At 51.3% G+C, this 24,748-nt stretch overlaps 1 protein-coding gene across 1 annotated transcript in view; it reads right to left on the bottom strand.

Moving 5' to 3' along the window:
- DHTKD1 (dehydrogenase E1 and transketolase domain containing 1) overlaps positions 1-24,748 on the bottom strand; it is a 1,328,309-nt gene that overhangs the window by 67,581 nt on the left and 1,235,980 nt on the right. The window contains exon 16 of the mRNA XM_085652869.1: positions 20,146-20,231. Within this exon, the coding sequence (XP_085508995.1) occupies positions 20,146-20,231 (86 nt within the window). The remainder of the gene's footprint in view (positions 1-20,145; positions 20,232-24,748) is intronic.

Here is a 24,748-nt window from a genome sequence, read left to right as displayed (position 1 = left end):
TCCCTCGTAGAACTTTAGCAAAGCAAAGGGTAGTCTCTTGATGGTGCCTGTTTGCACAGGGTAGCCACTCCTTGGCCACAAGGGAGATTCTTCAGTCTTCTTCTTTCGTCGAATGTCGAAGGTCCAGAGTTTCTGTTCAAGTTGCAGGTTCAGGATAATCTAAAGTCTTGAGGCCCAACTCACACTCTTATACTAATCTGGGGGGCTGGGTTACCTGCTAAGTCACGCCTTATGGGTGGGACCTGGGAGGGGGGTGGTTACACCCCCTTCCCTTTGTCCAGTTTCGCGCCAGGACTGGGGCTGGAGTGCCCCAGCACCGGTTTGAACTGGACTATGCATGGGACACCATGTGTGCCCCAGGCATGTCTCATTCCTTTCAGCCCTCCCTGCCCCAATGCACTACAGTCTGTCTGGGGAGGTGCTAGCACCTCCCCAAGCAGGAAACCTATTGTCCAAGCCTCCCTGGCCGGGATCACTCCCAGCAGCAGGAGGTCAGACTTGTGTCTGTGGCAGCAGCATCCATTTTGTGATGCTGAGGCTTTGGTTAGAGTTAAACAGCAAAGTAGGATTTTAACATGTCTCTCCCTCTAGAAGGGAGGAATAATATCCTCATCACCAGAAATGGTATGGGGGTATTATTCCAAAGTGTTAGACACCTTACACGACATGTTTTGATACAGCCAAACCATAGTTACCATAACCGTTTAAGATTATAAGGCACTTTAAGAGTATATGGTAGGCTATATCATAGAACAGCTATAAGGACATGGTTCCGAAAGCTGCAGACAGGCTCAGCTCATGCTAGAGCACCATCTCACATGTTACCAAGCACTCTGCCTCCAGGATTGTTAAGGCCTGCCATAGGAGTGACTGATAGGTACACATGTGTCTATATATAAGGGTAGATATAGGCATACTATATCTAAGCAAGGGGTGATTACACGACCTTGCCCCAGCTGAGTGATCAGCCAGTTGTGTCTGATTGGAAGGCCAGACCAGGGGTGGCATAATACATGCTGCAGCCCCTGGGAAGCCTAGGGTACACCTATGCCCTGGGTACCTAGGGTACACTGTACAGGGTCCGATAAGGTGATCCTTACCAATTGGGAATGTACCTAGGGTACATGGAGTCCATTTTAAAGAGAGAGCAGACAGCCTGAGACCCTGAATGGCAGGATCTCAGGCCAACTAAGTTGAAAAACCAGCTAGACACTAGGCAAAAAGTTGGGGGTAACCATAGTCAGATATCCACCTTCCTACATCAGGAAGCCGTAAGAAAGCAGAAATAGCGGAAAGGGTGCCCAGAGCAGAGCCCTGCTGGGCCAAGGAAAGAAGAAAGAGGAGAACCTCAGGAAGAGGGGCGGAAAGGGGATCCACAGCCTGTGCTGTGCACCATGCCACAAATTTGTTCCACCTGCAGGCGTATACCGATTTAGTGGAGGGACGCCTGGCTGCCAGAATAACATTACAGACTTCAGGAGGCAAGTCAAATGGCATCAACTGCCGCCGCTCAATCTCCACGCATGGAAGTGGAGGCTGGACAGGTTTGGGTGGAGGACCGTCCCCTGCTGCTGCGACAGAAGGTCCTCCTGAAGAGGCAGTCGTATCAGGGGAGCGATCGACAAGACTGAGTAGCTCGGGATACCAGGACCTTCGTGCCCAATCCGGAGCCACCAAGATGACTTGGGCCCGGTCGCGCCTGATCTTCTTCAGCACTCTTGGCAGAAGAAGTATAGGCAGAAAGGCGTACAACAGACCGCAACTTCACTCGCGACGAAAGGTGTCCCCGAGCGCCTTGGAAACTCCAACATGCAGAACTGCTGACATTGCGCGTTCTCTTAGGTGGCGAATAGATCTAACCAAGGCTCTCCCCACTGCCGAAAGAGGCGTTGCGCCACGTCCGAGTTCGTCTGCTCTGGCGTTCAGAGAGCCCCCCAGATGTTGAACCACCAGGGTGATACCCTGACGTTCCAGCCATGTCCAGAGGCGCAGAGCCTCCTGACAAAGAGTCCACGACCTCACCCCGCCTTGTTTGTTGCAATACCACATGGCGGTGGTGTTGTCCTTGAACACCTGCACTACACTTCCCCGGACAGAGGGAAGGAATGCTTTGAGTGCAAGTCGGATCGCCCGCAGCTCCAGAAGGTTGATATGGAGCCGGGACTCCGCCGGAGACCAGAGGCCTCTGATCTCCGCCTCTCCCATGTGGCCCCCCCCATCCCAGGAGGGACGCATCCGTCACTACTACTTGCTCCGGTTGGGGTAGGGAGAGGGATCTGCCACTGACCCAATTGCGGTCCGTGAACCACCACTGCAACTGTCTCGCAGTGCCCTCCGAGATCAGGACGTGGTCGGACAGGTTGCTCCGATGCTGGGCCCAGTGAAACTTCAGGTCCCACTGCAGAGCCCGCATTCGCCATCTGGCGTGATGCACCAACAGGATGCAGGAGGCCATCACCTCCTGACCGAAACCCGGGATAGAGGCCGAAAGATGGGAATCAGAGCCTGAATAACCCAGACCCGCTGTTCCGGAGGATAGGCTCGAAAATGCACCGAGTCCAGAACCGCTCCGATGAAGAGGAGCTGCTGGGAGGGACTCAGATGCAACTTCAGCATATTGATGGAGAACCCCAGCAAATGCAAGAGGTCGGCCGTAGTCTGGAGGTGGGAGACGACTGCCTGGGGCGAACCCGCCTTCAACAACCAGTCGTCTAGATAGGGGAAGACTGGAACCCCCAATCTGTGCAGATGAGCTGCGACCACCGCCATCACTTTCGTGAACACCCGAGGGGCACTGGTGAGGCCGAAGGGGAGCACGGTAAACTGAAAATGCTCCTGGCCCACCGTGAACCGCAGGTAACGCCGGTGGGCCGGCAGGACGGGGATGTGGAAATAAGCGTCCTGCAAGTCCAACGCTACCATCCAGTCTCCAGGGTGTAGGGCAGCCAGAACCAGAGCTACAGTGAGAATCTTGAACTTCTCCTTCCGGAGGAAGGTGTTGATGCTCCTGAGGTCCAAGATAGGGCGTAGGCCCCCTTTGCCCATCTTGGGAACCAGAAAGTAGTGGGAATAACAACCACGACCTACTTCTGGACCAGGAACGCGCTCGATGGCCCCCTTGGCCAAGAGGGCCGTAACTTCCTCCTGCAGAAGCTGCAAGTGATCCCCCGAAATTCGGTGGCACTGCGGTGGCATGGCTGGAGGGGTCGCCTCGAAGGGGAGGGAGTAGCCCCTTCGGACGACTTGCAGCACCCACCTTCTCCGATGTGAGGGTGCGCCAGTGGAGCAGGTGATGGCGAACTCTGCCTCCCACTGGCGTGGAATGGGCCTGAAAGCTCAGACTAGGAGGGCTTTGAAGCGGATGATGCAGGGGTAGATGTGGACGGACCTGCACGTTGTCCCCCGGTACCGCCTCGGTGGAATCCACATCCGTGACCGCGTGGAGGTTGATTCTGCGGCCTGTGGCTAGTCAGACGTGAGGGGGCGCCCCTTCCTTGAAAACGAAAGGGACGAAAAGCGGAAGTTTTCGGGCGCAGGGCCGAAAGGCCCAAGGACTTGGCCGTAACCCTGGAGTCCTTAAAGCGCTCCAGCGCACTATCCGCTTTGTCGCCAAAAAGGCGACTGCCAACGAAGGGCATGTCCATGAGGGTGCCCTGGACATCCCCGGAAAAACTCGTGGACCGCAGCCAGGCGTGGCGACGAAGCGAAACCGTAGTCGACATTGCCCTGCCCAGCGAGTCCGTTGTGTCCAGTCCACATCAGATTGCATGCCGTGCCGCATCCCGCCCCTCCGCAAGAGCCTGGGCGAGTCGTGTCCGGGCCTCCTACGGACACTGGGCAGCACGTCCTCCACCGTATCCCACAGGGAGTGGGAGTAACGGTCCAAAAGACACACGGTGTTGATAGACCGCAACCCCAAACTACGAGAGGAGAACAGCTTCTTCCCAAACTGTTCTAGCCTTTTGGATTCCCGATCCGGGGGAGCGGACGGGAAGGAGGTCTGAGAGGTAGAGGCCTGGATAACCGGGCTCTCGGGCGTGGGGTGTTGGGACAGAAAACTGGGGTCGCCCGGTGCAGGGCGGTGTTGCCGGCCACGTTCCGGTCCACAGGAGGAACTGTGGAGGGCTTGGACCAGGTGCCCTTCAGAACGTCAATGAGTGCAGGGGCTCCAAGGAGCTTGCTGACGGTTGAAGCACTTCGGGGAGGAGGTTCGTCCTCGCGGCCACAGCAGGCAGTTCTAGCCCAAGAGCTTTGGCCACCTTGCACAGCACCACAGAAAATGCAGCACCTTCCTCCGAAGCCACAGTCGGAGGAGAGATGAAGCCAGTGTCAGGGGAGGTATCAAGACCACTGGCATCCCCCAGCTTGTCTGCCCAGTCCTGAGATAACTGGCCCTGCCGGGCCAGAGGGTCCTCAGACCACTCCCAGTCGTCACCATCATCCGATTCCTGGTAGACAGGTGGAATGATCGGAGCCGAGCGGAAGATGAAATTGCCACCCATCGGCGTCGGGTGCGGTGCCGGACGTCGCCGTTCCGAAGCCGTGCCCGGACCGGGACTAAACTGGGGAATGGCGTCGTCCGGGGACGGCGCCGGGGGCGGCACCGGAGGAGTCTGCGCCGGCAGAGGGGTCGTGAGGTCGACCGGCGCCGTCCCCCGGGGATCTGCGGCGTCGGGACCGGAGTCAACAACAGCGCCGGAGCCGCCGGCTCGCTAGGTCTCCCAGTCGAGCCTGCGGGGCCCGAAGGCGTGCCGGCAAACGTCGACGGCGGAGCCAGGATCCTCATGGCCATGAGGAAGGCACTGACCTCCGCCGGAGTCGCTTCAGTCCCAGGGACCGGAGGGTATGGGGACGGACGGGGCCCCTGCGGCTCCAACAGAGCCGCGTGGGTGGTGCCACCCGAACCCTCAGCCGAGTCGCGCGACCGGCGAGGGGAGTCAGAAGAGCGATGTCGCTTCTTCGACTTCTTGCTGTGCTTCGACTTACCAGATTTCGAAGACTTGGACCCCGACAAGCGGTGGTGGCTACGGCTCCGCGACCGGTCCCTCGACCTCCTCCTCGACCGGGACCTTAAGCGGCGCGGAGCCGACTGCCGGTACTCGAGTAGCTTGCGGGACCGCTCCCGCCTAGCTTTCGAAGTCAAGGCCCGGCAGTCGAGGCACGACTCGGCATCATGGTCGGTTCCAAGGCAATAGAGGCACCGGCGGTGGTGGTCTGTGACCGACATCAGTCGGAGACAGGAGTCATAAGCCTTAAAGCCAGGCATCCCTACCGGCACCAGAGTCGATGTCGACAAGAATAGAACCAATATAGTTCAAAAAGATAAATGGGGTGGGTTTGCTTCACTACTCTATTGCTCTGGAACACCGTACATAGTACTTTAGCGCTTAAGGCATGTATTTCACTAGCTCTACAGTTAGTAGTATGTCGTAATGAGGCTTTGTTAAATGGTTCAAAAGTAGGTCCCACAATTTGTAAAGTATTATAATACATTCCCACGGAGCAGAAGATGATTTAGTGGGAGGGAACACTTTCCCAATTCCCTTAAAGAAATCCTTGACCACAGGCATTCCCGAGAAAGACGTTTGTGACAAAGATTTCCTATAGGCAGTTACTGCAGCATGGTATACTTTAAAGGATGATAAATGTAAACCAAACTTCTCTATATAAAGTAAATAAGGAATCACCGCTTCTTCCTGACATGTGGAGGGACTGTGGTTGTTTTGAATGCGCTAAACGCAGAACCTTTTCCACTTGAAGGCATAAGGTTATCGCAGAATGTTCATAGAGTCCTGCAGTAGATTTGTCATGTTATGTTATTTTAATTTATTCAGCGCACAGCTACTCGGAAGTGTCCCGGCGCTAGCAACAGAAAGGCGGCCCAAAAACACAGATGTCCATTAAAACAGCAGAGTCTTCAAAGACTTCCTGAACAAACGAAGATCAGAGATGGCCCTCAAAGTCAGGGGAAGCGAATGATAGATTTGGATGTCCATATTGCAGGAATTTAGGAGTCAGGCCCCTAAGATAAATGATAAAAAGTTAGGATATAGTACCCGGCTCCCATATTTATACAGGAGATCTTGTCTACACGGCAGTAACCTGTGTAGTCAATTGCATAGCTGTAGAAAGACTGTGAACACCACTGTGGGTCCATTCTGGTGTTATCATTATCCTACTGGTCTTGGAATGATACAGCTTGATCAGAACACTTGGTATCAGTGGAATTAGAGGAAATGTGTACAGAACTTTCTTTGACACATCTATCAAAAGGGCACTCCATTTCGAATCTTAGTTGGTAAAATAAGAAGGAATAATCTGGGCAAATTTTGTTTAAATTGGACATTTCAGATGGACTGGATTCCTTTAAGTGCATTTCCTGACTCGGTCTACCATGGAACTGCTTGGATTGTGGACTGTGATTGTCAACTTTTTTCCCAGCTGCCCGGGACCTGCTTCCTCTAGGCATTGTTGTAGAAGGCCTCATCTGAATCATGGCATGAGGCGCTAGAAAAATACAGGATGCTATTGATCCTAGGATGGATGAGATCTGTCGTACAGTAGGAGTTTGAAAAAGATTGAGATGTCCAGCGGGGTATGGCTTGCATGGATCCCCCAACGTTTTTCTACCCAGAATGCCCTGCAAACCTCAAATTTAGCAGAAAAAAGCACTTTAAAAAACTGTCTGTGTGGTTAAGTTCTGGAATCTATGTGGATCCACAAATTTCCTACCACCCAGAGTTCCCCCAGGTCTCTCGATAAAAATGATACCTCACTTGCGTGGGTGAGTCAAGTATCCGCGACAGGCAAGGGCCCAAAACGTATTGAGGAGGCATCAAAATTACCTATCACAAAAAAAACTGGTTTTGCAAGGGGGTCACCTAGGTTTTTGGCCCTGGGCTCGGCCGCCATCCTGGGAAGCTACCAAACCCACACATTTCTGAAAACTAGACACCCGGGGGAGTCCAGCGAGGTATGGCTTGCTTGGATCCCCCAGCGATTTCCTACCCAGAATGCCCTGCAAACCTCAAATTTAGCTGAAAAAACCACATTTTCCACATATTTCTGTGTGGAATCACCGTGCCGGCACAGATGTCCTACCCCACAGCGTTCCCCTCAGACTCCCGAGTAAAATGATACCTCACTTGTGTGGGTGGGGCAAGGCCTGTGACTGGGAAGAGCCCAAAACATAGGGATTAAGGGTATAGCACCGAGAATTCTAAGTGCTACATTAAAAAATATATATATTTTTAGCCAATTCTGCATTGGACACCCACACAAGTGAGGTATCATTTTACTCGGGAAACTAAGGAGAACGCTGTGGTGTAGGATATTTGTGCCGGCACAGTAATTCCACACAAACATATGTGGAAAATGTGCTTTTTTCAGCTCAATTTGAGGTCTGCGGGGATTCTGGGTAGGGAAACGTTTGGGGATCCACGCAAGCCATACCTCATTGGACTCCCCAGGGTGTCTAATTTTCAGAAATGTGTGGGTTTTGGTAGGTTTCCCTAGATGGCGGAGAGCCCGGGGCCAAAACACCAGGTGCCTCCCCCCAAAACCAGCTAGTTTTGTTATAGGTAATTTTGAAGTACGATTTGGGCCATTTCCTGATGCAGCCACTATGCCTACCCACACAAGTGAGGTACCATTTTTATCGGGAGACCTGGGGGAACGCTGGGTGGTAGGAAACTTGTGTCAGACCAGTGATCCTACAACTTTCCCACACAGAAATGTGAGAAAAAATTATTTTTTTCATCAAAATTTGAGGTTTGCAGGGGATTCTGGGTAGGGAAATGTTGGGGGACCCACGCAAGCCATGCCTTGCTGGACTCCCCTGGGGTGTCTAGATTTCAGAAATGTGTGGGTTTGGTAGGTTTCCCTAGATGGTCGCTGAGCCCGGGGCCAAAAACTCATGGGACCCCCCTTGCAAAACCAGGTAGTTTTGTGATAGGTAATTTTTTATGTCGCCAGGTTTGGAGCCCTTGCCTGTCGCGGGTACTTGACTCACCCACACAAGTGAGGTACCATTTTTATCAGGAGACATGATGGAACGCTGGCTGGTAGGAAATTTGTGGATCCACGCAGATTCCAGAACTTTCCACCACAGAAATGTGAAGAAAATGTGGGTTTCTTTGACAAATTTTGAGGTTTGCAAGGGATTCTGGGTAACAGAACCTGGTGAGAGCCAGACAAGTCACCCCATCCTGGATTCCCCTGGGTCTCTAGTGTTGACAAATGTATAGGTTTCCCTAGGTGCCGGCAGAACTAGGGTTAAAATTCTACAGCTAGGCACTTTGCAAACCAAGGTTCAGTTTTCCCTGTGAAAATGTGGTGTGTCCACGTTGCGGTTTGTGCCGTTTCCTGTTGCGGGCACTATTCCTACCCACACAAGTGAGGTATCATTTTTATCGGAAGACTTTGGGGAATGTGGGGTGGGTGGAAGTTTGTGGATCTGCGCAGATTCCAGAACTTTCCATCACAGAAATGTGAGAAAAATGTGTTTTTGGATTTTTTTACAAAGTTTGAGGTTTGCAAGGGATTCTGGGTAAAAGAACCCAATGAGAGCCACACAAGTTACCACATTCTGGATTCCCCAAGGTGTCTAGTTTTCAAAAATGTATAGGTTTGCTAGGATTCCTTGGGTGCCAGCTTCGTTAGGTTCCAAAATCCAGAGGTAGGCACATTCCGCAAAAAGTCTGTGCCTAGTTGGGTTTCTGCCCTGGGAAGGGGGGAAATCGGGGGCTATTTCCCCGATATGCCCCCTAGGGGGGCAGAAAGACTGGCTATTTTGTTTGGGTGGGTGGGGACATTAGGATGCCCATTCTGGGCAGCCCTCACCCCTATGTATAAACAAAGCCAGCATTATCGCTGGCACCGCGTGGGCTCTCTCCCCCCCAGGGGGCAGAGAAGGGGCTACTGCCCCCATCTGCCTCCTGGAGGGGACAAAAAGACAGTGGCATCTTTTTTTGGAGGGGTTGGGGGCATTGGCATACCCATTCGGGGCAGCCCCCACCCCTGAAGTTTGTAAAACATTTACCCCTGGTGCCTAGTGGGTTTTCTGCCCCCCGACGGGGCAGATAAGGGGCTATTGCCCCCATCTGCCTCAGTGGGGGGGGGGGGTAGAAAGACTGTGGTAAAAAAAAAATTAGGGGTGGGAGCATTGGCATGCCCATTCTGGGCAGCTCCCACCCCTACGTATAAAAAAAAACAAATCCCTGTGGCCTAGTGGGCTTTCTATCCCCCAGCCCTGGGGGATGCAGATCAGGGGCTATTGCCCCCATCTGCCTCCTGGGTGGGGCAGAAAGTCTTATTCCTTCTTTTGGGGGGGGGGGGGGTAGGGTGTGGGCTTTGGCATGCCCATTCTGGGCAGCCCCCAACACTAGCGTATAAAAAAAATCCCTGGCGTCTAGAGTGCTTTCTGCCCCCCTCAGAAAGGCTGTCAAGGGAAATTAAATGGGGGGAGCAAAGGCCCTTGCCCAAAGGGCCACCCCCCTCCCTGGTGGCTAGTGGGTGGATCCACTAGGTAAGGGTACCATTGAAAAGGGGAGATTTTACCTTTTCCAATGAGACCTCTCTCAAGTGTTTCGGTGCTCGGGGCTGAGATAGCCCCACAAGCACTGAAACATTCAAACTGAAACTAAGTTTCAGTTTCGTTTTCGGTCTAATGACGACAGCGCACCATGCACGCGATCGTCATTAGAGTGAAAATGTGTGAAGGGCTTTGGGAGGTTGGGGAAGCTCTTCCCCACCTCCCGAGGACCCCCCAAAAAATGGAAATCCCTCTGCTGTTTGCAGCAGAGGGATTTCATGCCCCTGTCCTCATGACGGAATGGTTCTGTCATGAGCACCGAAGGGGTTAAAGACTCAAACTTATTTACATGTGAAGATTGAGCCACAGCTCTGGAGTGGTACTCTGTCCTGATCTAAGGTGCATTTACCAAGACAACAGTAGGTTAAGACGCCCACCCTAACCCTCAGATGGGATATAACATTACGTTGGTTTATGGATGCCTTATATGTTTGTCTCTCTTGCTATCCCTTGTCACGATTATGTCACTTGCAGGGTGTTTTGCTCTTCACTAAGCAGCGACGTTGTGCTCCTAGCATATTTTCCATTTCGTTTACAAAATACATTACATAGTAAACTTGACTATGGAGAGTTCCTACCTATCTGCCTTTGGGAGGACTACCACAAGCTATAAGATACTTGTGTACTTGATCACACACAGGTAACCCTTTTTCATGTGTTTATTATTATTTTATGCTCTTTCAGGTTGGATTGTGAGATATAGCTAGGGATTCTACATACATATAGGCAATGTTTCCTCTAATTATTCTTCCTCGTGTGCTGCAACAGAATGTTTGCGTGCACACGTTTCTAGCTTGTGTGCACAACCGAGTGATGAGATATGCAACTAGGAAAATTGACAAGCTACCACTTGAAGGTTGATAAGAAGCATTGTCAATGTAAGCATGTCTGGCTTATATTTAAAAGTGCCTCCTTAGTCAATGATGAATTTAGGTACAGAATAAGTCATCATACATACATTCTGTTACTCATCCTTGCACTCATGCATTTATTCATCACGGAGTAACTCTTATATTCACTCATTTATACAACCACAATAAAATGCTTGCACAAACTCAGCAACATTTGCTGGAAATTAAAAGAATAAAAACAGAATAAAGAAAACATGCTATGGCCTAAAAATGGAAGACATGCTTGTAGTAACAAAATTAAACAAAGCAGCAGGTGGTCATCTTGCCATGCTGCTGTACATAGTGTGTTGTTTTATAGTTGCATCCACTTTTAGAACCAGCATGTTGGCTATTTTGCAATGTTAAAATCAATGAAACCCTATGAACAATATTCTTTCATGGTGGTCAGGTGGTTTAAATACAGTGGCTGTACGTGTTGAAATAAGAAATGTATATTTGTTAGGTGCACAGATCATCCCGATGTTTTGTACACTGCACTGAGAAGCAAACAAGCAGCAAGTTAGAACTGTCTTTCGAGGTGCAGCAGGCTTTAGTCATGAAAATAAAAGAAGAGGGAAATAAATTAAACGGGCCATGTAACTAGAACATGGAAAACTAAAGGACTGGCCCACAGGCCTTGGCACTGAAATGCACTAATTTTCAGGTGGCTGTACGCATGTGGTCAGACAAATGTCACTCACAGGGCAAGAGAGTCAATGGCTGAAGCTGTACATATATCACTTGTATTTATAGCAGTGGTATATATGTGTTTTTTATTAAAAGATTCTACCACACAACTAAGGCCCTCATTATGATGTCGGGCAGAAAGGATAAGGTCGGTTTGAAGTCCGACCGCCGCATTAGGATGATGGCGGTAGGAGTTTAAGCTGGCTAGGGAATTTGACGCGGTTCTTTAGAAAGGCACCATAATGCCATTAGGACGGCATTTCCACCGTCTGTTTCCAAAAACCATTCCATGTCGGCCTTCCCGACATGGGATTGGTTGTCCATAACTGACTTTGGGGGCCCTTAGCATGGCCCTCATACTCCCTGGCCCTCAGCATTTGGGCCTGTGGAGGCACCATAGGTGTGTTTCATAATAAATTAATCAGGTTTACAGCCCGTGTCAGAACCTTTCATAAGAGATAGATCAGACCTATGGAATAACTTTTCCCAATGAAACAATCAGATCTATAGCATTTGTCGTAGGCTCATCACTGTAATAGAGGAAGGCCAACTGTATTGCGCATAAACTTTATTACAAGGCAACTATCAGTAAAATTTCAAATATATACAAAATCACAGTTGTCTAAAAAATTGAAAAAAATCCCCCCTACGAAGGCCTAGCAAGGATCATCTTATCGCAAATCTTCTATGTCCACAGTTTATTCGAGTCAGTCGGCAATACCAAAACCCTTGCCTACTACACGAATCTTGAGAATATCAATTTACATACTAAAACAATCCCCAGTATAGGCATATTGGCTTTAACAAATGTGTTTTACAATAATCAAGCTATGCCTTCTGCCTTTGTCAAAACCTTTTTTTAATAAACAGATTAAATGTATGTCATTGGACATAACTTTTACCAGTGAATGAATCATGTCTATAGTCATTTCCCTTGTCTTCACACCATAACTGATACAATGCACAAAAGCTCATAACCAGTGAGCATAACGTTATAGAATTACAAATGTGATTGAAAACATCTGTTGATTCTCTCTCACAATTGTCATTTTAATTAGAAATCAGAAAGACCACTGCAAAGGATCCTGGTACTTGGAGTTTTCCTAAGCATTTGCTGACTATAAGCAGGGCCACTGGAATTATGCGATCAGCATATTTATAGATGTTTCTGCATTTGCCCCATAATCCATCAGCTGCTGCGTAATCTGCAGATTTGAACCAAAAAAACATTTTTTCTAGCGTAAACAGATAATAAGTTACTAAAAATACGGCAACACATTGACCCACAGTGGAAGGCCCTTTGCAAAGGTTGACTGGCCCTCTTTCTGTTTATTGCTGCATTTGGGTGTTGAGCTCGAACTGATAAGGTGATCCCCTTTTCCAGACAGTGTTAACCTGTGCAAAACTACCAAAATAAGGAAGCAATGCTATCACAAAATGTGCTGCATTGGGCAGCATAATTTGGCTCTTATTGCAGCATAATTTAGTCAATCCTGTTTCTTCATTTTGTCTTTCCTGGCCACCTAATTCCAGTGAGACGAATTATAAATAAATAAGAATGAGGTACTCCTCTCTAACCTTTCCGTTACTTTTGACAGAATACCTTGAAAACATATTTACCTAAGTAGTAGGGTGTGAGGATTAATTTTACTGATTATTTTTCAAACCATGAAACTCTGCAATAGTGAATATCAGAGCCGTTTTGAATCACATGTTAACTTATGAGCTACAAGCGGGTACCGTGCAGACCTGGTAGCTGGCGCCACTGCACCTGCTGCACAATTTCTAGCTAGAAGTTTAAGCAATGAAAATACATAGCCCTGTCAGCAAGTGAGTTTTAAAACTATCTGCGTTCAAAACTGAAGGCTCTCATTTAGTTATGACGTTTCAGCCTCTGAAATGTTACTGGTTGTTATGTCCGGTACCGGACGGATAGGGACAGCGGTATGCAGGCGGGTAGCAGACGCTCCGGGATCCGGAGCGATAGAAATGACACACACCTACGCTTGCGAATGCACTTCGGTGCACTGACCCGGATCATCCGGTCCAGCCCCCATTTATTTGTTTAGGCCCTTCCGGGTCACAGACGGGACCACCCTCGCGTAAGCGTGGGGGTGTTCCCTTGAACATAACATTCCTCCTTTATCATGGCACAACAAACAAAACACAAAAACACCGCTTGGCAGAACGCTCCAGTTCAAAATGAGAGAGAGAGAGAGAGAGAGAGAGAGAGAGAGAGAGAAAAATAGAGAAACAAAAAGAAATGGGAAAACATTGCATTACTGTTCTCTAGTCCATTACAAAACCTCTCAGTCGAGACGACACCGTTGGATTGGCTCTGAGATGATATCTGTGTCCACCTCGACCTTCACTCGCTTCTCTCCGGCTTTCTGCTCCAGCCGCCCCTGGCGAACGTTCCACAACTGCCCCAGGCAGTGGGGGGGCTGGCCCTGGGGACTCACTCTCCTTGTCAACATCGTCGCCCGTCGGATCGCCACCCTCAGGCACTGGCACCACCTCCCGGGGTGGGGCCGGGCACCGGTATTTTTTGAATTGGGAAATGTTCCTGGTGACTGTCTCATGGCCCCTCTGGGCAGTGACCATCGTGCCCTTAACCGTCTGGACCACCCAGGGCTCCGGTTCGAACGGAAGGGAGAACTTCCCTCGTGGATGTCGATTCCTCACCAGCACCCGTTCACCAGCCACCAACGCACTGCTCCTGGCATGGCGCCTCTGGGACATTCGGTCGTTCTTGGCCCGCCTCTGTCGGAGGCGTTCGGATACTTGACGATACGCAGGCAAGGACGGTGTCACTTGGGGAAAAACATCATTCAGCACCCGTTGATTGCACAGAGAACCAGGGCTGGCCATGGTGGTTGAGTGAGGCGTAAGTCTGTATTCCTTCACGAAGTTGTACAGGGCGCACTCCATGTTCTGCTCTCGAGACATAGCTATCCGGAGCACTTTGTTCAGGGTGCGCATGAAACGCTCGGCCTCACCATTAGCCTGTGGCCACCGTGGTGTGATCTTTACATGACGGACGCCTCTTGATCGGAGGTATTCAGAAAACTCATGGCTGGCGAACGGCGGGCCGTTGTCCGTACGTAGCTCCTTGATTAGCCCATGGCTGGCCATAATTTTCTCGAATCGAGGTATGGTGTTGCTCGCCGTGATGGAGTCCAGTACCTCAACCTCAGGGTATTTTGAGAAATCGTCAATGACGACAAGCATGTGTCGGCCATCGGGTAGGCTCCCAAAGTCAGCACTCACCCGGTGCCACGGGTGAGGAGGGATATCTTCCGTCACGATTGGGGCCGGCGGATCTGCTGGGCCTACCGCTTGGCAGAGTGCGCAAGACCGGACAGTCCTCTCCACCACACTGTCCAGATCAGGGAACCACACCTTGCTCCTCAGACGGGATTTTGTCTTGACTACCCCTTGGTGCGCAATGTGAGCTAAGTCCACCACTCGCTGTTGTAAGGACCTGGGGATGACCAGACGCGTGCCTCTCATCAGACACCCCTCGGGGGACACGGCCAATTCAGACCGGACGTTGTGAAGAGCCCTTAACGCCAGTTGTGCATCATCCGTGCGGTGCGTTAGGTTCTCCAACAGGGAGTGCCACCTTCCTGATCCAATCGCGGAGATCACCAACTCCCAGCAGTCATCCTGTTTGGTCGCCTCCAGGATGTCCTCGAGCCTGATGGGCAGGGGTCGGGAGCGTTCCACCACCAACCTGACATACTCCTCCGTCTCCTGCGCTTCAGATTCTTCTTCTCGGGTAACTGGCCGGGCATGTCTGGACAGGAAGTCTGCGGGATTTTGTGTCCCCGGGCGGTAGACCACTTTGAATTGATATTCCTGCAGCTGCAGGATCCACTTTTCGATTCTCGGGGGTGGTTTAGACGACACGCCCATGAAGAGAGGAATCAGCGGTTTGTGATCAGTATGGACCGTGAACGGCTGCCCATAGAGGTAGAGGTGGAAGTGGCGACACCCCCAATGTATCGCAATCGCCTCCTTTTCGATGTGGGAGTACCTTTGCTCAGTGTCTGTCAGGGCCCGGCTCGCGTAGGCAACCGGGGCCCACTCCCCGTCCAGTTGCTTCTGGGACAATACAGCACCCAAGCCGATGGGACTGGCATCGACCGACAGTTCAGACTCCCGGGTGGGGTCAAAGTACGCTAGGGTGGTTTCGGCGGACAGAGCATGTTTGGTGTCTTGAAACGCCTTCTCTTGACTGGGGCCCCATTCCCAGGTTGCGGCGTTCTTGGTGAGGTCCCGTAGAGGTGCTGTTAGATTCGTGAGATTCCGGATGAAGCGGCCACAGTAGGTGACCATGCCCAGGAAGCTTCTCACTCCGGTGACTGTGGTCGGGGCTGGAGCCGTCTGGATGTCTCGAACCTTGGCCGGGTCGGGCGACACTCCTTGTTGCGAAAAGTGATAGCCAAAGAACGCTATCTCCTTTTTCAGGAATTCGCACTTCTCGCGATGTAACGTGAGACCACTGTCCTGGAGTCTCCGGAACACGCATCGTAGGCAGTTCATGTGTTCCTCCAGAGTCGGTGCATGTACAAGAATGTCATCACTGACGTTTATGACTCCACTGAGGCCAGCCAACACCCCTCTGATGGTGTCCTGAAACACTTCCGCCGCGCTGGACACCCCGAAACTGAGGCGCTTGTAGCGGCGCAGGCCCACATGGGTGGAGAAAGTGGTTATGGCTCTTGACTCGGGGTCCAGCAGGAGTTGATGGTAGCCCGCCCGAAGATCCATCTTCGAGAACCAGCGCGATCCGCTGACCTCCGCAACGATATCGTCGACAGTGGGCGTCAGATGGCGTTCCCGCTTGATGGCGTGGTTCGGCAGACGCATGTCCACGCATATCCGGACTTCACCTGGTTGCTTTGGTTTCCGGGCAATCACAATGGGGGAGACCCACGGGGTTGGTCCGTCCACTTTCTCGATGATGTCAGCGGCCTCCAATTTCCTTAGTTCCTCTTCCACCTTGGGCCGCAGATGAAACGCCACTCTCCGATGCTTGAGAGCAACCGGTTGCACTGATTGGTCTATGTGCAGCCGCACCAGGTGGTCCTTCAGGCATCCGATGCCGTTGAACAGGTCCCGAAATTCTTCCACCAATGACTCGACATCCTCCAGGTGCACAGCGAACGCAAAAACCACCAGTTGCAGGTGTTCCGCCGTACGACAGCCCAACAGCATACCCGTACCCTCCTTGGTGACGTACACCTTGGTGCGGACGGAGTTGGTCTCGTGAGCAATGTCGGTGGTGAAAACGCCTACCACGGTGAGTGGTGTGCCGGAGCCATAAGCAAACACCTGTATGGACGTTGGCTTCAGGACGGGCTGAGTTGGGAAGGATTTCAGCATGGACTGGGCCATTATGTTGATGGACGCACCTGTGTCGATCAGCACCGGCGTTAGATGCCCTGCAATCTTGACGTGACACTTCGGTGCCCTCCGTCTCGGGCATCCATCGGGCTGTAGAGCGTGAATTACATGGACCGTGCCTTCGTCCTCATCGTCATCCATGTCGTCTTCCTCAGTTTCGGGCGGAGGGGCATCCACCGCATTGACCTGCCGACTTTGTTGCCGCTGACGTCCCGCCGATCGGCACACTTTGGCTAGATGGTTCAGGCGACGACATGCCGAACACCTTTTCCCTTGCGCCGGGCACACACCTTGGTGTGGGTAGGGGCCTCCGCACATGTAGCAGGTGCGGGATGATGGTGGTGGAGTTCCGTGGTCCGGCTTCTTTTTAGACGCTTTCTTCGGGGTAGTCGCCACCACCGCGTTGACTGGCTCTGTTTTTACCTGACGTTGGAGGGCCGTTTCCATATGTGCGGCTCGCACTTTGGACAACTCCTTAGACCGGCCCATGGTGAGGATATCTGCCATGGAGATCCCGGGCAGTTCGAGGACTCTTTCTCGCAGCTTCACGGACGAACAGCCTTGGATGAATTGCGCCCGCAATTCGTCATCAGTGTCCGGTAGAGTACAGGTGCTTGCCAGTTCTTTCAGACGAGCATAGAAGGTGTCAACAGACTCCTCGGGTTGTTGCCTTGCTTGGCGCAGGAGAAAACGTTCGTAATCTGGATTTGCTAAGGGCTCAAAATGAGCGGTCAGGGCCGCCTTGAGTGTGGCATAGGTGTAGGGAGGACCGGTTTCCACCACGGACTTGGCCAAACGGTGAATTGCAGCACCACCCAGGTGCAGGAGCATGGGCCGATGGCGTTCAGGCTTGAGGCCGACTGCGGCATAATAATTCTCCAGGCGCTCCAGCCACTCTTTCCACTTGGCCGCCTGGGCGGAAGGCGGGCCGTCCACAACGAACGCTTCCACCGGGGGCACCGTCGTCATCTCGGCGCTGACTGGTGGATGCAGATTTTGAGAACGTCAGATGAGGCGCTTCAGGGGTTACACACAGTCACAACGGCCAAAATGCAGTACTTCTGGCGCAGGCCGCGGCAAAATTCGGCCTCCAGGCACCCAGCAGCCAGGCCACAGGGACCAGGCGTCGAGCGTCGATTGAGCGCACACCACGTGGCACCAGGCGGCAGCAGGTAAGACCCCCGGGAAGGAATCAGCAGCCACGGGCCCCCTCCGTCTCACAGCAGCCACAAAACGCCACACCGATGCCACCACCACAGCCAGCAACCCCCAGCAGGGACACAGACAGTAACTGACCGGGAGGGGCAAGACTGCAGGTGCGCGTCCTCCACAGCAGCTCACGAGGGTGCAGAACCAGGCAGCAGGCCGGTCGAAGGGGGGCGTGTCCTCCTCAGCAGCGCACGAGGGTGCAGAACCAGGCAGCAGGCCGGTCGATGAAGGGCGCTCCCACGCGCAGGACGGCAGCTGTGACGCGGGCCGGGGACCGGGAGACAGCAGGAAGGCGGCCGGGACAGGCCGCGCGTAGACGCACGCACGTGCGAAGATGAGCGCTCCGTGTGGCGGCCGCCAACGGAGCGGGTCAGGCAGCGAGGATCCAGCCGTCGAAGAAGCGAGAGTCCGGAAGAGACCCCCTCGTCGCCAGTTGTTATGTCCGGTACCGGACGGATAGGGACAGCGGTATGCAGGCGGGTAGCAGACGCTCCGGGATCCGGAGCGATAGAAATGACACACACCTACGCTTGCGAATGCACTTCGGTGCACTGACCCGGATCATCCGGTCCAGCCCCCATTTATTTGTTTAGGCCCTTCCGGGTCACAGACGGGACCACCCTCGCGTAAGCGTGGGGGTGTTCCCTTGAACATAACACTGGTGGCTGACACCTAAATGGGGAATGTGAGTCCCAACTTCCAGAATACGTTAATATCTGAGAACTGCTACCATTCCCAATGTATGTTTCAGATTGGACTCTTTGGCTGCAGTGAAGGCCCTGGTACTGCTCTCCTGCTGCTTCTGAACTTCCCTTCACTGCCTTCCTCGAGTAGCATTTTTAAAGACAAAAAACACGTCTTTAAAAATGCACTTAGCAGTGCAGTTTAATCACTATGGCTGCATTTCAAGTGCTCCAATTCGGGTGCGCGGTGTTTGTAGGTTTCTGCGTGGAGAGAAATCTAAGTCTGCGCGCCCGCTCAGGCGCGCATTTTAGAGGCAACTATGCATGTAGGTATACTGATTTTCAGTTTTCTATATATATCATTTCAAACCCAGTCACATATCCTTTATTGTTGTAGGGAAGGGCAACATTACCTTTCGGTCGTGAAAAATACGCCACAAATCCCTGTTGGACCACTTGGGCACGAAACATGTCGCCCTTTGTAGATACACTGTGAGACTGTCATGGTTCATAATATCCTACTGACGGCACTCACCTTTTCATTTTTAACCCTACCGAGGGGACCCTCTAATTAAAACCAAACGGTAACCCATAGGCAGTTTTAAATCACATCTCACTATATACACTACCCTACTTTCACATACACTCACCCATCAATACGGCAAAAAGAGAAGACCTCTGACAAACAGCCCTCTCGCGGCGCACATGGGGCATTGAAGCGCCGGCCCCACGAGGAGCAAAGCCCTATGATGAAAAATGACACCCACTTGGGTGTGAGGTTTCTGTCTTCCAACAGGGAAGATTCCCCTCTTTACAATACATTCCAAATGCGATGTATTTCTAATGTCACTACCACTTCCCCCCACTTCGCGCACGTCCACGTTATATGTGAGCACTAGAACTATCACTGAAGCATATGATGCTCTATTTATGAAGATAATAAATGAGTTGTCATCTCAAACCTTGCGTCCTAAGATATATTAAGTATACAAGTCCCTATGTGACTTTCTTGTATTATCTCGCTTGACTAAAGTAATTCTAAATCATTTGCAGCCCAGGCTACCTGAGGACCTTTTGGATTCTACTAGACCCTTGTTCTACACACCTCCTTGACGACCCCTGGTCTCACCGCTGGTGTACCCTTGTTTCTCAAACATATACTTCTAGATGGGAACATGGGTGCTGGGCCTTTAATTTCTCCTAGTCCCATCCTCTCTCTTTGATTGATTATCCACTAATGGCAACCACAAGAACAATTAGGCAGTTTGGTAGCAGTTAAGTGAATGCAGGTCTAGTGATAAGAGAGAACTTTTCTGTCACACAAGACATGCCTCTTTAATTAGCATAATGGGTATAGTTAGAGGAGAGGCCATAATGTACAATATGAATGTGAAAATAGCATGTATAAGACGACAAACAAGCTAATTCGCCATATGAAATTAAACCGTATAATGGGGCATGGCTAAGTGATAACAAGTGATTACCTTATTTTTACTGCAGAGTCAGATTATATTAGAGAAGCAGAAAAATGCATTATATATTGATGACACAAAGATTGATAACAGAAACTATATTTGAACAGACAGTGATGACATATGATATTACATTTTTTAACTTTAAAGGTATAGGCTTTCTCTACGTTGGTAAAGCGCATTACAAGTGAAATACATACCTGACGTGCCAACTGCTTTTCGAACCTTGGTGCTACAAAAGTCCAGGGGCCCATGTTTTGCGGTTCTTCTTGACTCCAGACCCAATCTGTATGACGTGAAGAATTAATGTATAGAATAAATGAAGATAATAGACACTAACATACTGTTTGTCTGGCACAAAAGAACCAGACTGTGGAGGGTTGTATGCCATTACAGGCTTGGGATTGCTATACATAGCAAACGTTATTAATCAATATACTTCAAGTTTATGTCCTTAGTGGGGGGCTAACCCCCAAAAGTCCTTTAGTTATTATTAGTTAGAAAGTATAATTAAAAAATTCTTAGAAATTCTTTGAAAAAACCGAAGGTTACAGGGACGCCAGTAAGGAAATATAATTTAAAAAACCTTAGAAATTCTGTGAAAAATCCAAAGGTTACAGGGACTTTATAGTTAGGCTCAAATTTCAACCGTACAAAAGCATAGAAATTCAGCAGTTATAGTTACCTGAGCTAACTATAACTTACGCCCCCGCAATGCACTGCTTTTGAACTCACACATTACATCACGTATGGCATGGTCAGTGACATCACTGATGACATCTCAAATGACATCACTGATGACATCACTACCGACATCATCCAGTGACTAGGAGTATTTTCTAAAAGTCTGATTGTTAAACATATATGCTAAAGTATCTTAAAAGTTAAATTAGTGGAGCGTGGCCTGGCAAGATGGCCAAGCGGACGTAGCTTGTCTCGGCTCCCGGTCCACGTGCTGCTCCGGCCCGGCCGTAGACGGCTGCAGAGCTTCCTGCTGGCCAATAATGCTCCCTTCCTGAAGCGGGGACCCTGGGGCATCAGCGGATTATCTCTACCTGCCCCTAGGATCCCGGACGCAGCTGTTATTCTCGGCGGAGGAGTGAGGCTGCGATCCGCAAAATGGCGGCCGACGCCGTTCCAGAGACACTGGAGCCTGAGGCTGCCCACGGGAGGTAGGATCGCTGCCTACGCGCTGCCGCCCTGCGGAGACCCCCCACTGCCTCCTCTGGGCTGGGGGGCATACCAACTGGCTTCGTTTTAGTGGCAGCACCCCTCCAAAATATTCCACCTGCCTGGCCTTAAGATGGCGGCTGCCAGCGACCTCCAAATGCTGCTCGGTGCCCCATCGGACTCTATCTAACCACGTGACTGCTCCCAGCATAAGCTGTGGTCGCCCCCTGCAATTCCTAGCTGCAACCAGGTCGATCAATGGTCTGGGGACACTGCCACTGCTGACTTGAAACAAGGCTCTCCAGAATAATCTCAGCCTGCCTCCAGGCCTGATCAGTCCCTGCAAACCTGCTTCTGCGATAGTGACCGCGCTCTAGGGGCCCTCGGTCCCCTCACACCACGCCGCCAGCATCTACCAGCGCCTGAAGGCCGAACCCGACTCAAGTCACCGATTCCTGGCGGGCCTCCACTGCACGCTGGCACGCACGGACAGGCCACAGAATATGTCATCCCGCTTCGATCCTTAATTGCTGGTCACCCTCCTTTATAGCATTGCGCGCTCCCCCTGAGGCGTTTCTACGCAGGAGGCCGCGCACCTGTTGCAGAATCCGCGCCTGGGAGTCCGACAGCCTCTCTTTTTTTTAATCCCTCCCCACTCAATCGTTTACTCGGAGCACAGTACCTGCATCTTCTCAGACAGCTACTAGGGGACCAGCCTGGTCCACACCTTATGCCGCCGAGGAAGACTACGAGCAAGCAGACGGGCAGAGTCTCAGACTTTTCCCCTCCTTTGGATAAGCGCCCAACGCTGCGAGGCGACGCAGGAGCCATTGCAATGGCGCTTACGAAAGCGGATTTGGCGGCTATGTTTAAGGACTTCAAAACAGAACTCCGCGCCGATCTGAGCCAGGACATTAAAACCTCCATCGATCAACTACGGGCGGATCTAACTGATCGCTTGACCACCCTCCAACAAGATGCGGATTCCGTGGGCACTAGGGTCCTTGACCTGGAGACGTGCTCTCAGGAGCAAGAGCGACTAACCACAGAGCTGCTGGAATATGTTCGCCACCCAATCACTTAAGATCTAACTGGACAGGGTGCATCGCGTGGGTATCGCACAACCTGGTGAGAAGAAAAGACCGCGTGACATCTTAGCAAAGTTCCATTCTTTCAAAGTGAAAGAGGCGGTCCTCCAGGCGGCAAGGACAAAGAGTTCCATCTCATTCCAAAACCATCCATGCTCCATCTACCAAGATCTGGCACCTGCAACTCTCGCACGGAGGCAACTGTTTAGAAGTATCACTTCCAAACTTTGTGAGGAACACATCCGGTATAAGTGGACATATACCTTTGGATTAAGTTTTGAATTTCAGAACAAACGCCAACATATCACGGAGGTGAAGGAGGGCATGGAGCTCTTGGGCCTCACGACGGAGGATTCGGCCATCACCTCAGACAAACGTAGCGACCTTTCACGAGGAACACGAATGGCCTCGGGATGGTCGGTGGGCTCGCGCCGGGGCCGTCGCTAACTGATGGAGGCTCCCCTCTGGGTCGATGGTCTACCGTTCCCCTGAGCCTTCTGGGGGATCTGGTCCCCTGCGATCCTGGTTGCTTACTGGCTCTTCCCCCCCGGTGGAGGCGGGCGGCGGGGGTGGCTCATCTTCCTCACTGAAGTTCTCCGGTCACAACCGGGGGTCGTTGTCACCTCGATCCGTCTCGACTCGCCCTTTTCGGGACCTCGGCTCCCTGGGAAAAGATTTTGACAATTATAGATTGACCCCTTCTCAAAGTAAGAACTATGCTTTATACCTGCCCAGCCCGAAGTGTTAGCATTGCCTATGTGCGTTTCTGTATGCATGTATCAAGATAGCCATCTCCAGAGTTGGCGGCATGCCTTAATGTGTTTTTTCCTTCTTAAATGACAACCTGTTTGGTTTTTTTTTTCTGGTAGGGCCCCTTGCCTGTCACTGTTATTCAGCCGTATCTAGACATTGTTAAGATTTCTTTCTGGACTCAATGGCCGGAGTGGGCGTGGACGGGGACCGCGGACCCTTTGTTCCCCCTGCTTTACGCGGGGGCTTTACGCTCCCAGCGGAGCTCTGTTGATGTATCTCGGAATTGTATTCTTTTCTATGTTTGTTGCCTTTTGTTGGGGGTTTGGGGTGGGTGGGGGAGGAGACATGGTGGCGGCTTTTTATTATTTAGCTCTGGCTGGCTCTTGAGTATTTGTCTACCTGTGGTTGAGATGAACGAGCAACACAATAGCCTCGGGGGGCTCGCAACAGCGCAGTACGCATGTGAGATTCGGGGGCTTCCACAGAGTCTGTCCACTTACCACTGATACTATGACAGTTACGGTTGGCACCTGGAATGTCAAAGGTCTTAATTCCCCTCAAAAACACCAGAAAGTATGGATGTACATTCTTGATCATCATTTAGATGTAGTGGCGCTCCAGGAGACGCACCTCGCTAGAGCTGAAGACACACGTTCTAGACACAAACAATACCCTTTGATTTATAGATCTTCGGCTCTTACCAAACACAGGGGGGTGGCACTGCTGTTTCGCTCTATCGTACAATTCCAACCCCTAGATGTTCTTCAAGACAGGGAGGGCCGGTGGATCATGGTCAAGGGGAGTCTTAGAGGGAAGACTTCCACTTTTGTAGCGATATACGCCCCCAATTCTGGTCAAACATTGTTCTTACACACACTGCTGGGGAAGATGCTGGATTTCGCGGAAGGACAGATCATCCTCATGGGGGACTTTAATTTGACTTGGCATAAAGACTTGGACAGCACACACTCACGGTGCTCAGATCTGGGCTCTTTTTCCGCTGACTCCCAACAACGACTCCGAGACCTAGGCTTACTAGACTCATGGCGTACTCTTTACCCCCAAGCACGAGACTATACCTTCTATTCACATGTGCACCTCACATATTCCAGGCTTGACTATATTTTTATTAGTCAGTCCTTGTTGGGTTCCCTTCAGGATGCCAAAAATCTTCCCTCTCTCTGTGTCCGATCATAGCTTGTTTTCCATCTGTCTGTCCGGGCGCGGGGACGTGCCAACTACTCCCAGGTGGTACTTTCCGGTGTCCTTAACGCGAGATAAAGGACACTATTAAAGACTTTTTTGAGTTTAACGCACCAGAGGATTCGTCGGAGTTTACCACCTGGGACGCTTTCAAAGCAGTCTTCCGAGGGAAATGTATCGCCCTTAACCCGCATTAAACGCGCAGCAGGCTAGAGAAAGGGAGCGGTTAGAGCAGGAGCTGGCCTAAGTCGAAAATGTACATAAATTGAACCCCACGCGACAGACCCTCCGCCAGCTGACGGCACTTTGCGGCAAGCTCCGTGCCATTCATAACAACAGAGCTGAGTTCACTCTCCTCAAACTCCGCCACTTAGCTTACTCCCAAAGCAACAAAATTGGTAAACATTTGGCCAGGCAACTACGTGATAAACGGGAAAAAGAATACATTGGTGGCATTGTGGGTCCCGATGGGGCGGTTATGCATAAGGATAAAGAAAAGGCGGCCCTCTTTGGCTCATTTTATGATACTTTATATTCCGGTGAGGATCTAGATACTGATGCCAAGCAGGACTTTCTCCGGGCGTTGCCC

Source organism: Triturus cristatus, chromosome 4_1 (assembly GCF_964204655.1).
Source record: "Triturus cristatus chromosome 4_1, aTriCri1.1, whole genome shotgun sequence".
NCBI classification, from domain to species: domain Eukaryota; kingdom Metazoa; phylum Chordata; class Amphibia; order Caudata; family Salamandridae; genus Triturus; species Triturus cristatus.
This window is presented reverse-complemented; position numbering and strand designations above follow the sequence as displayed.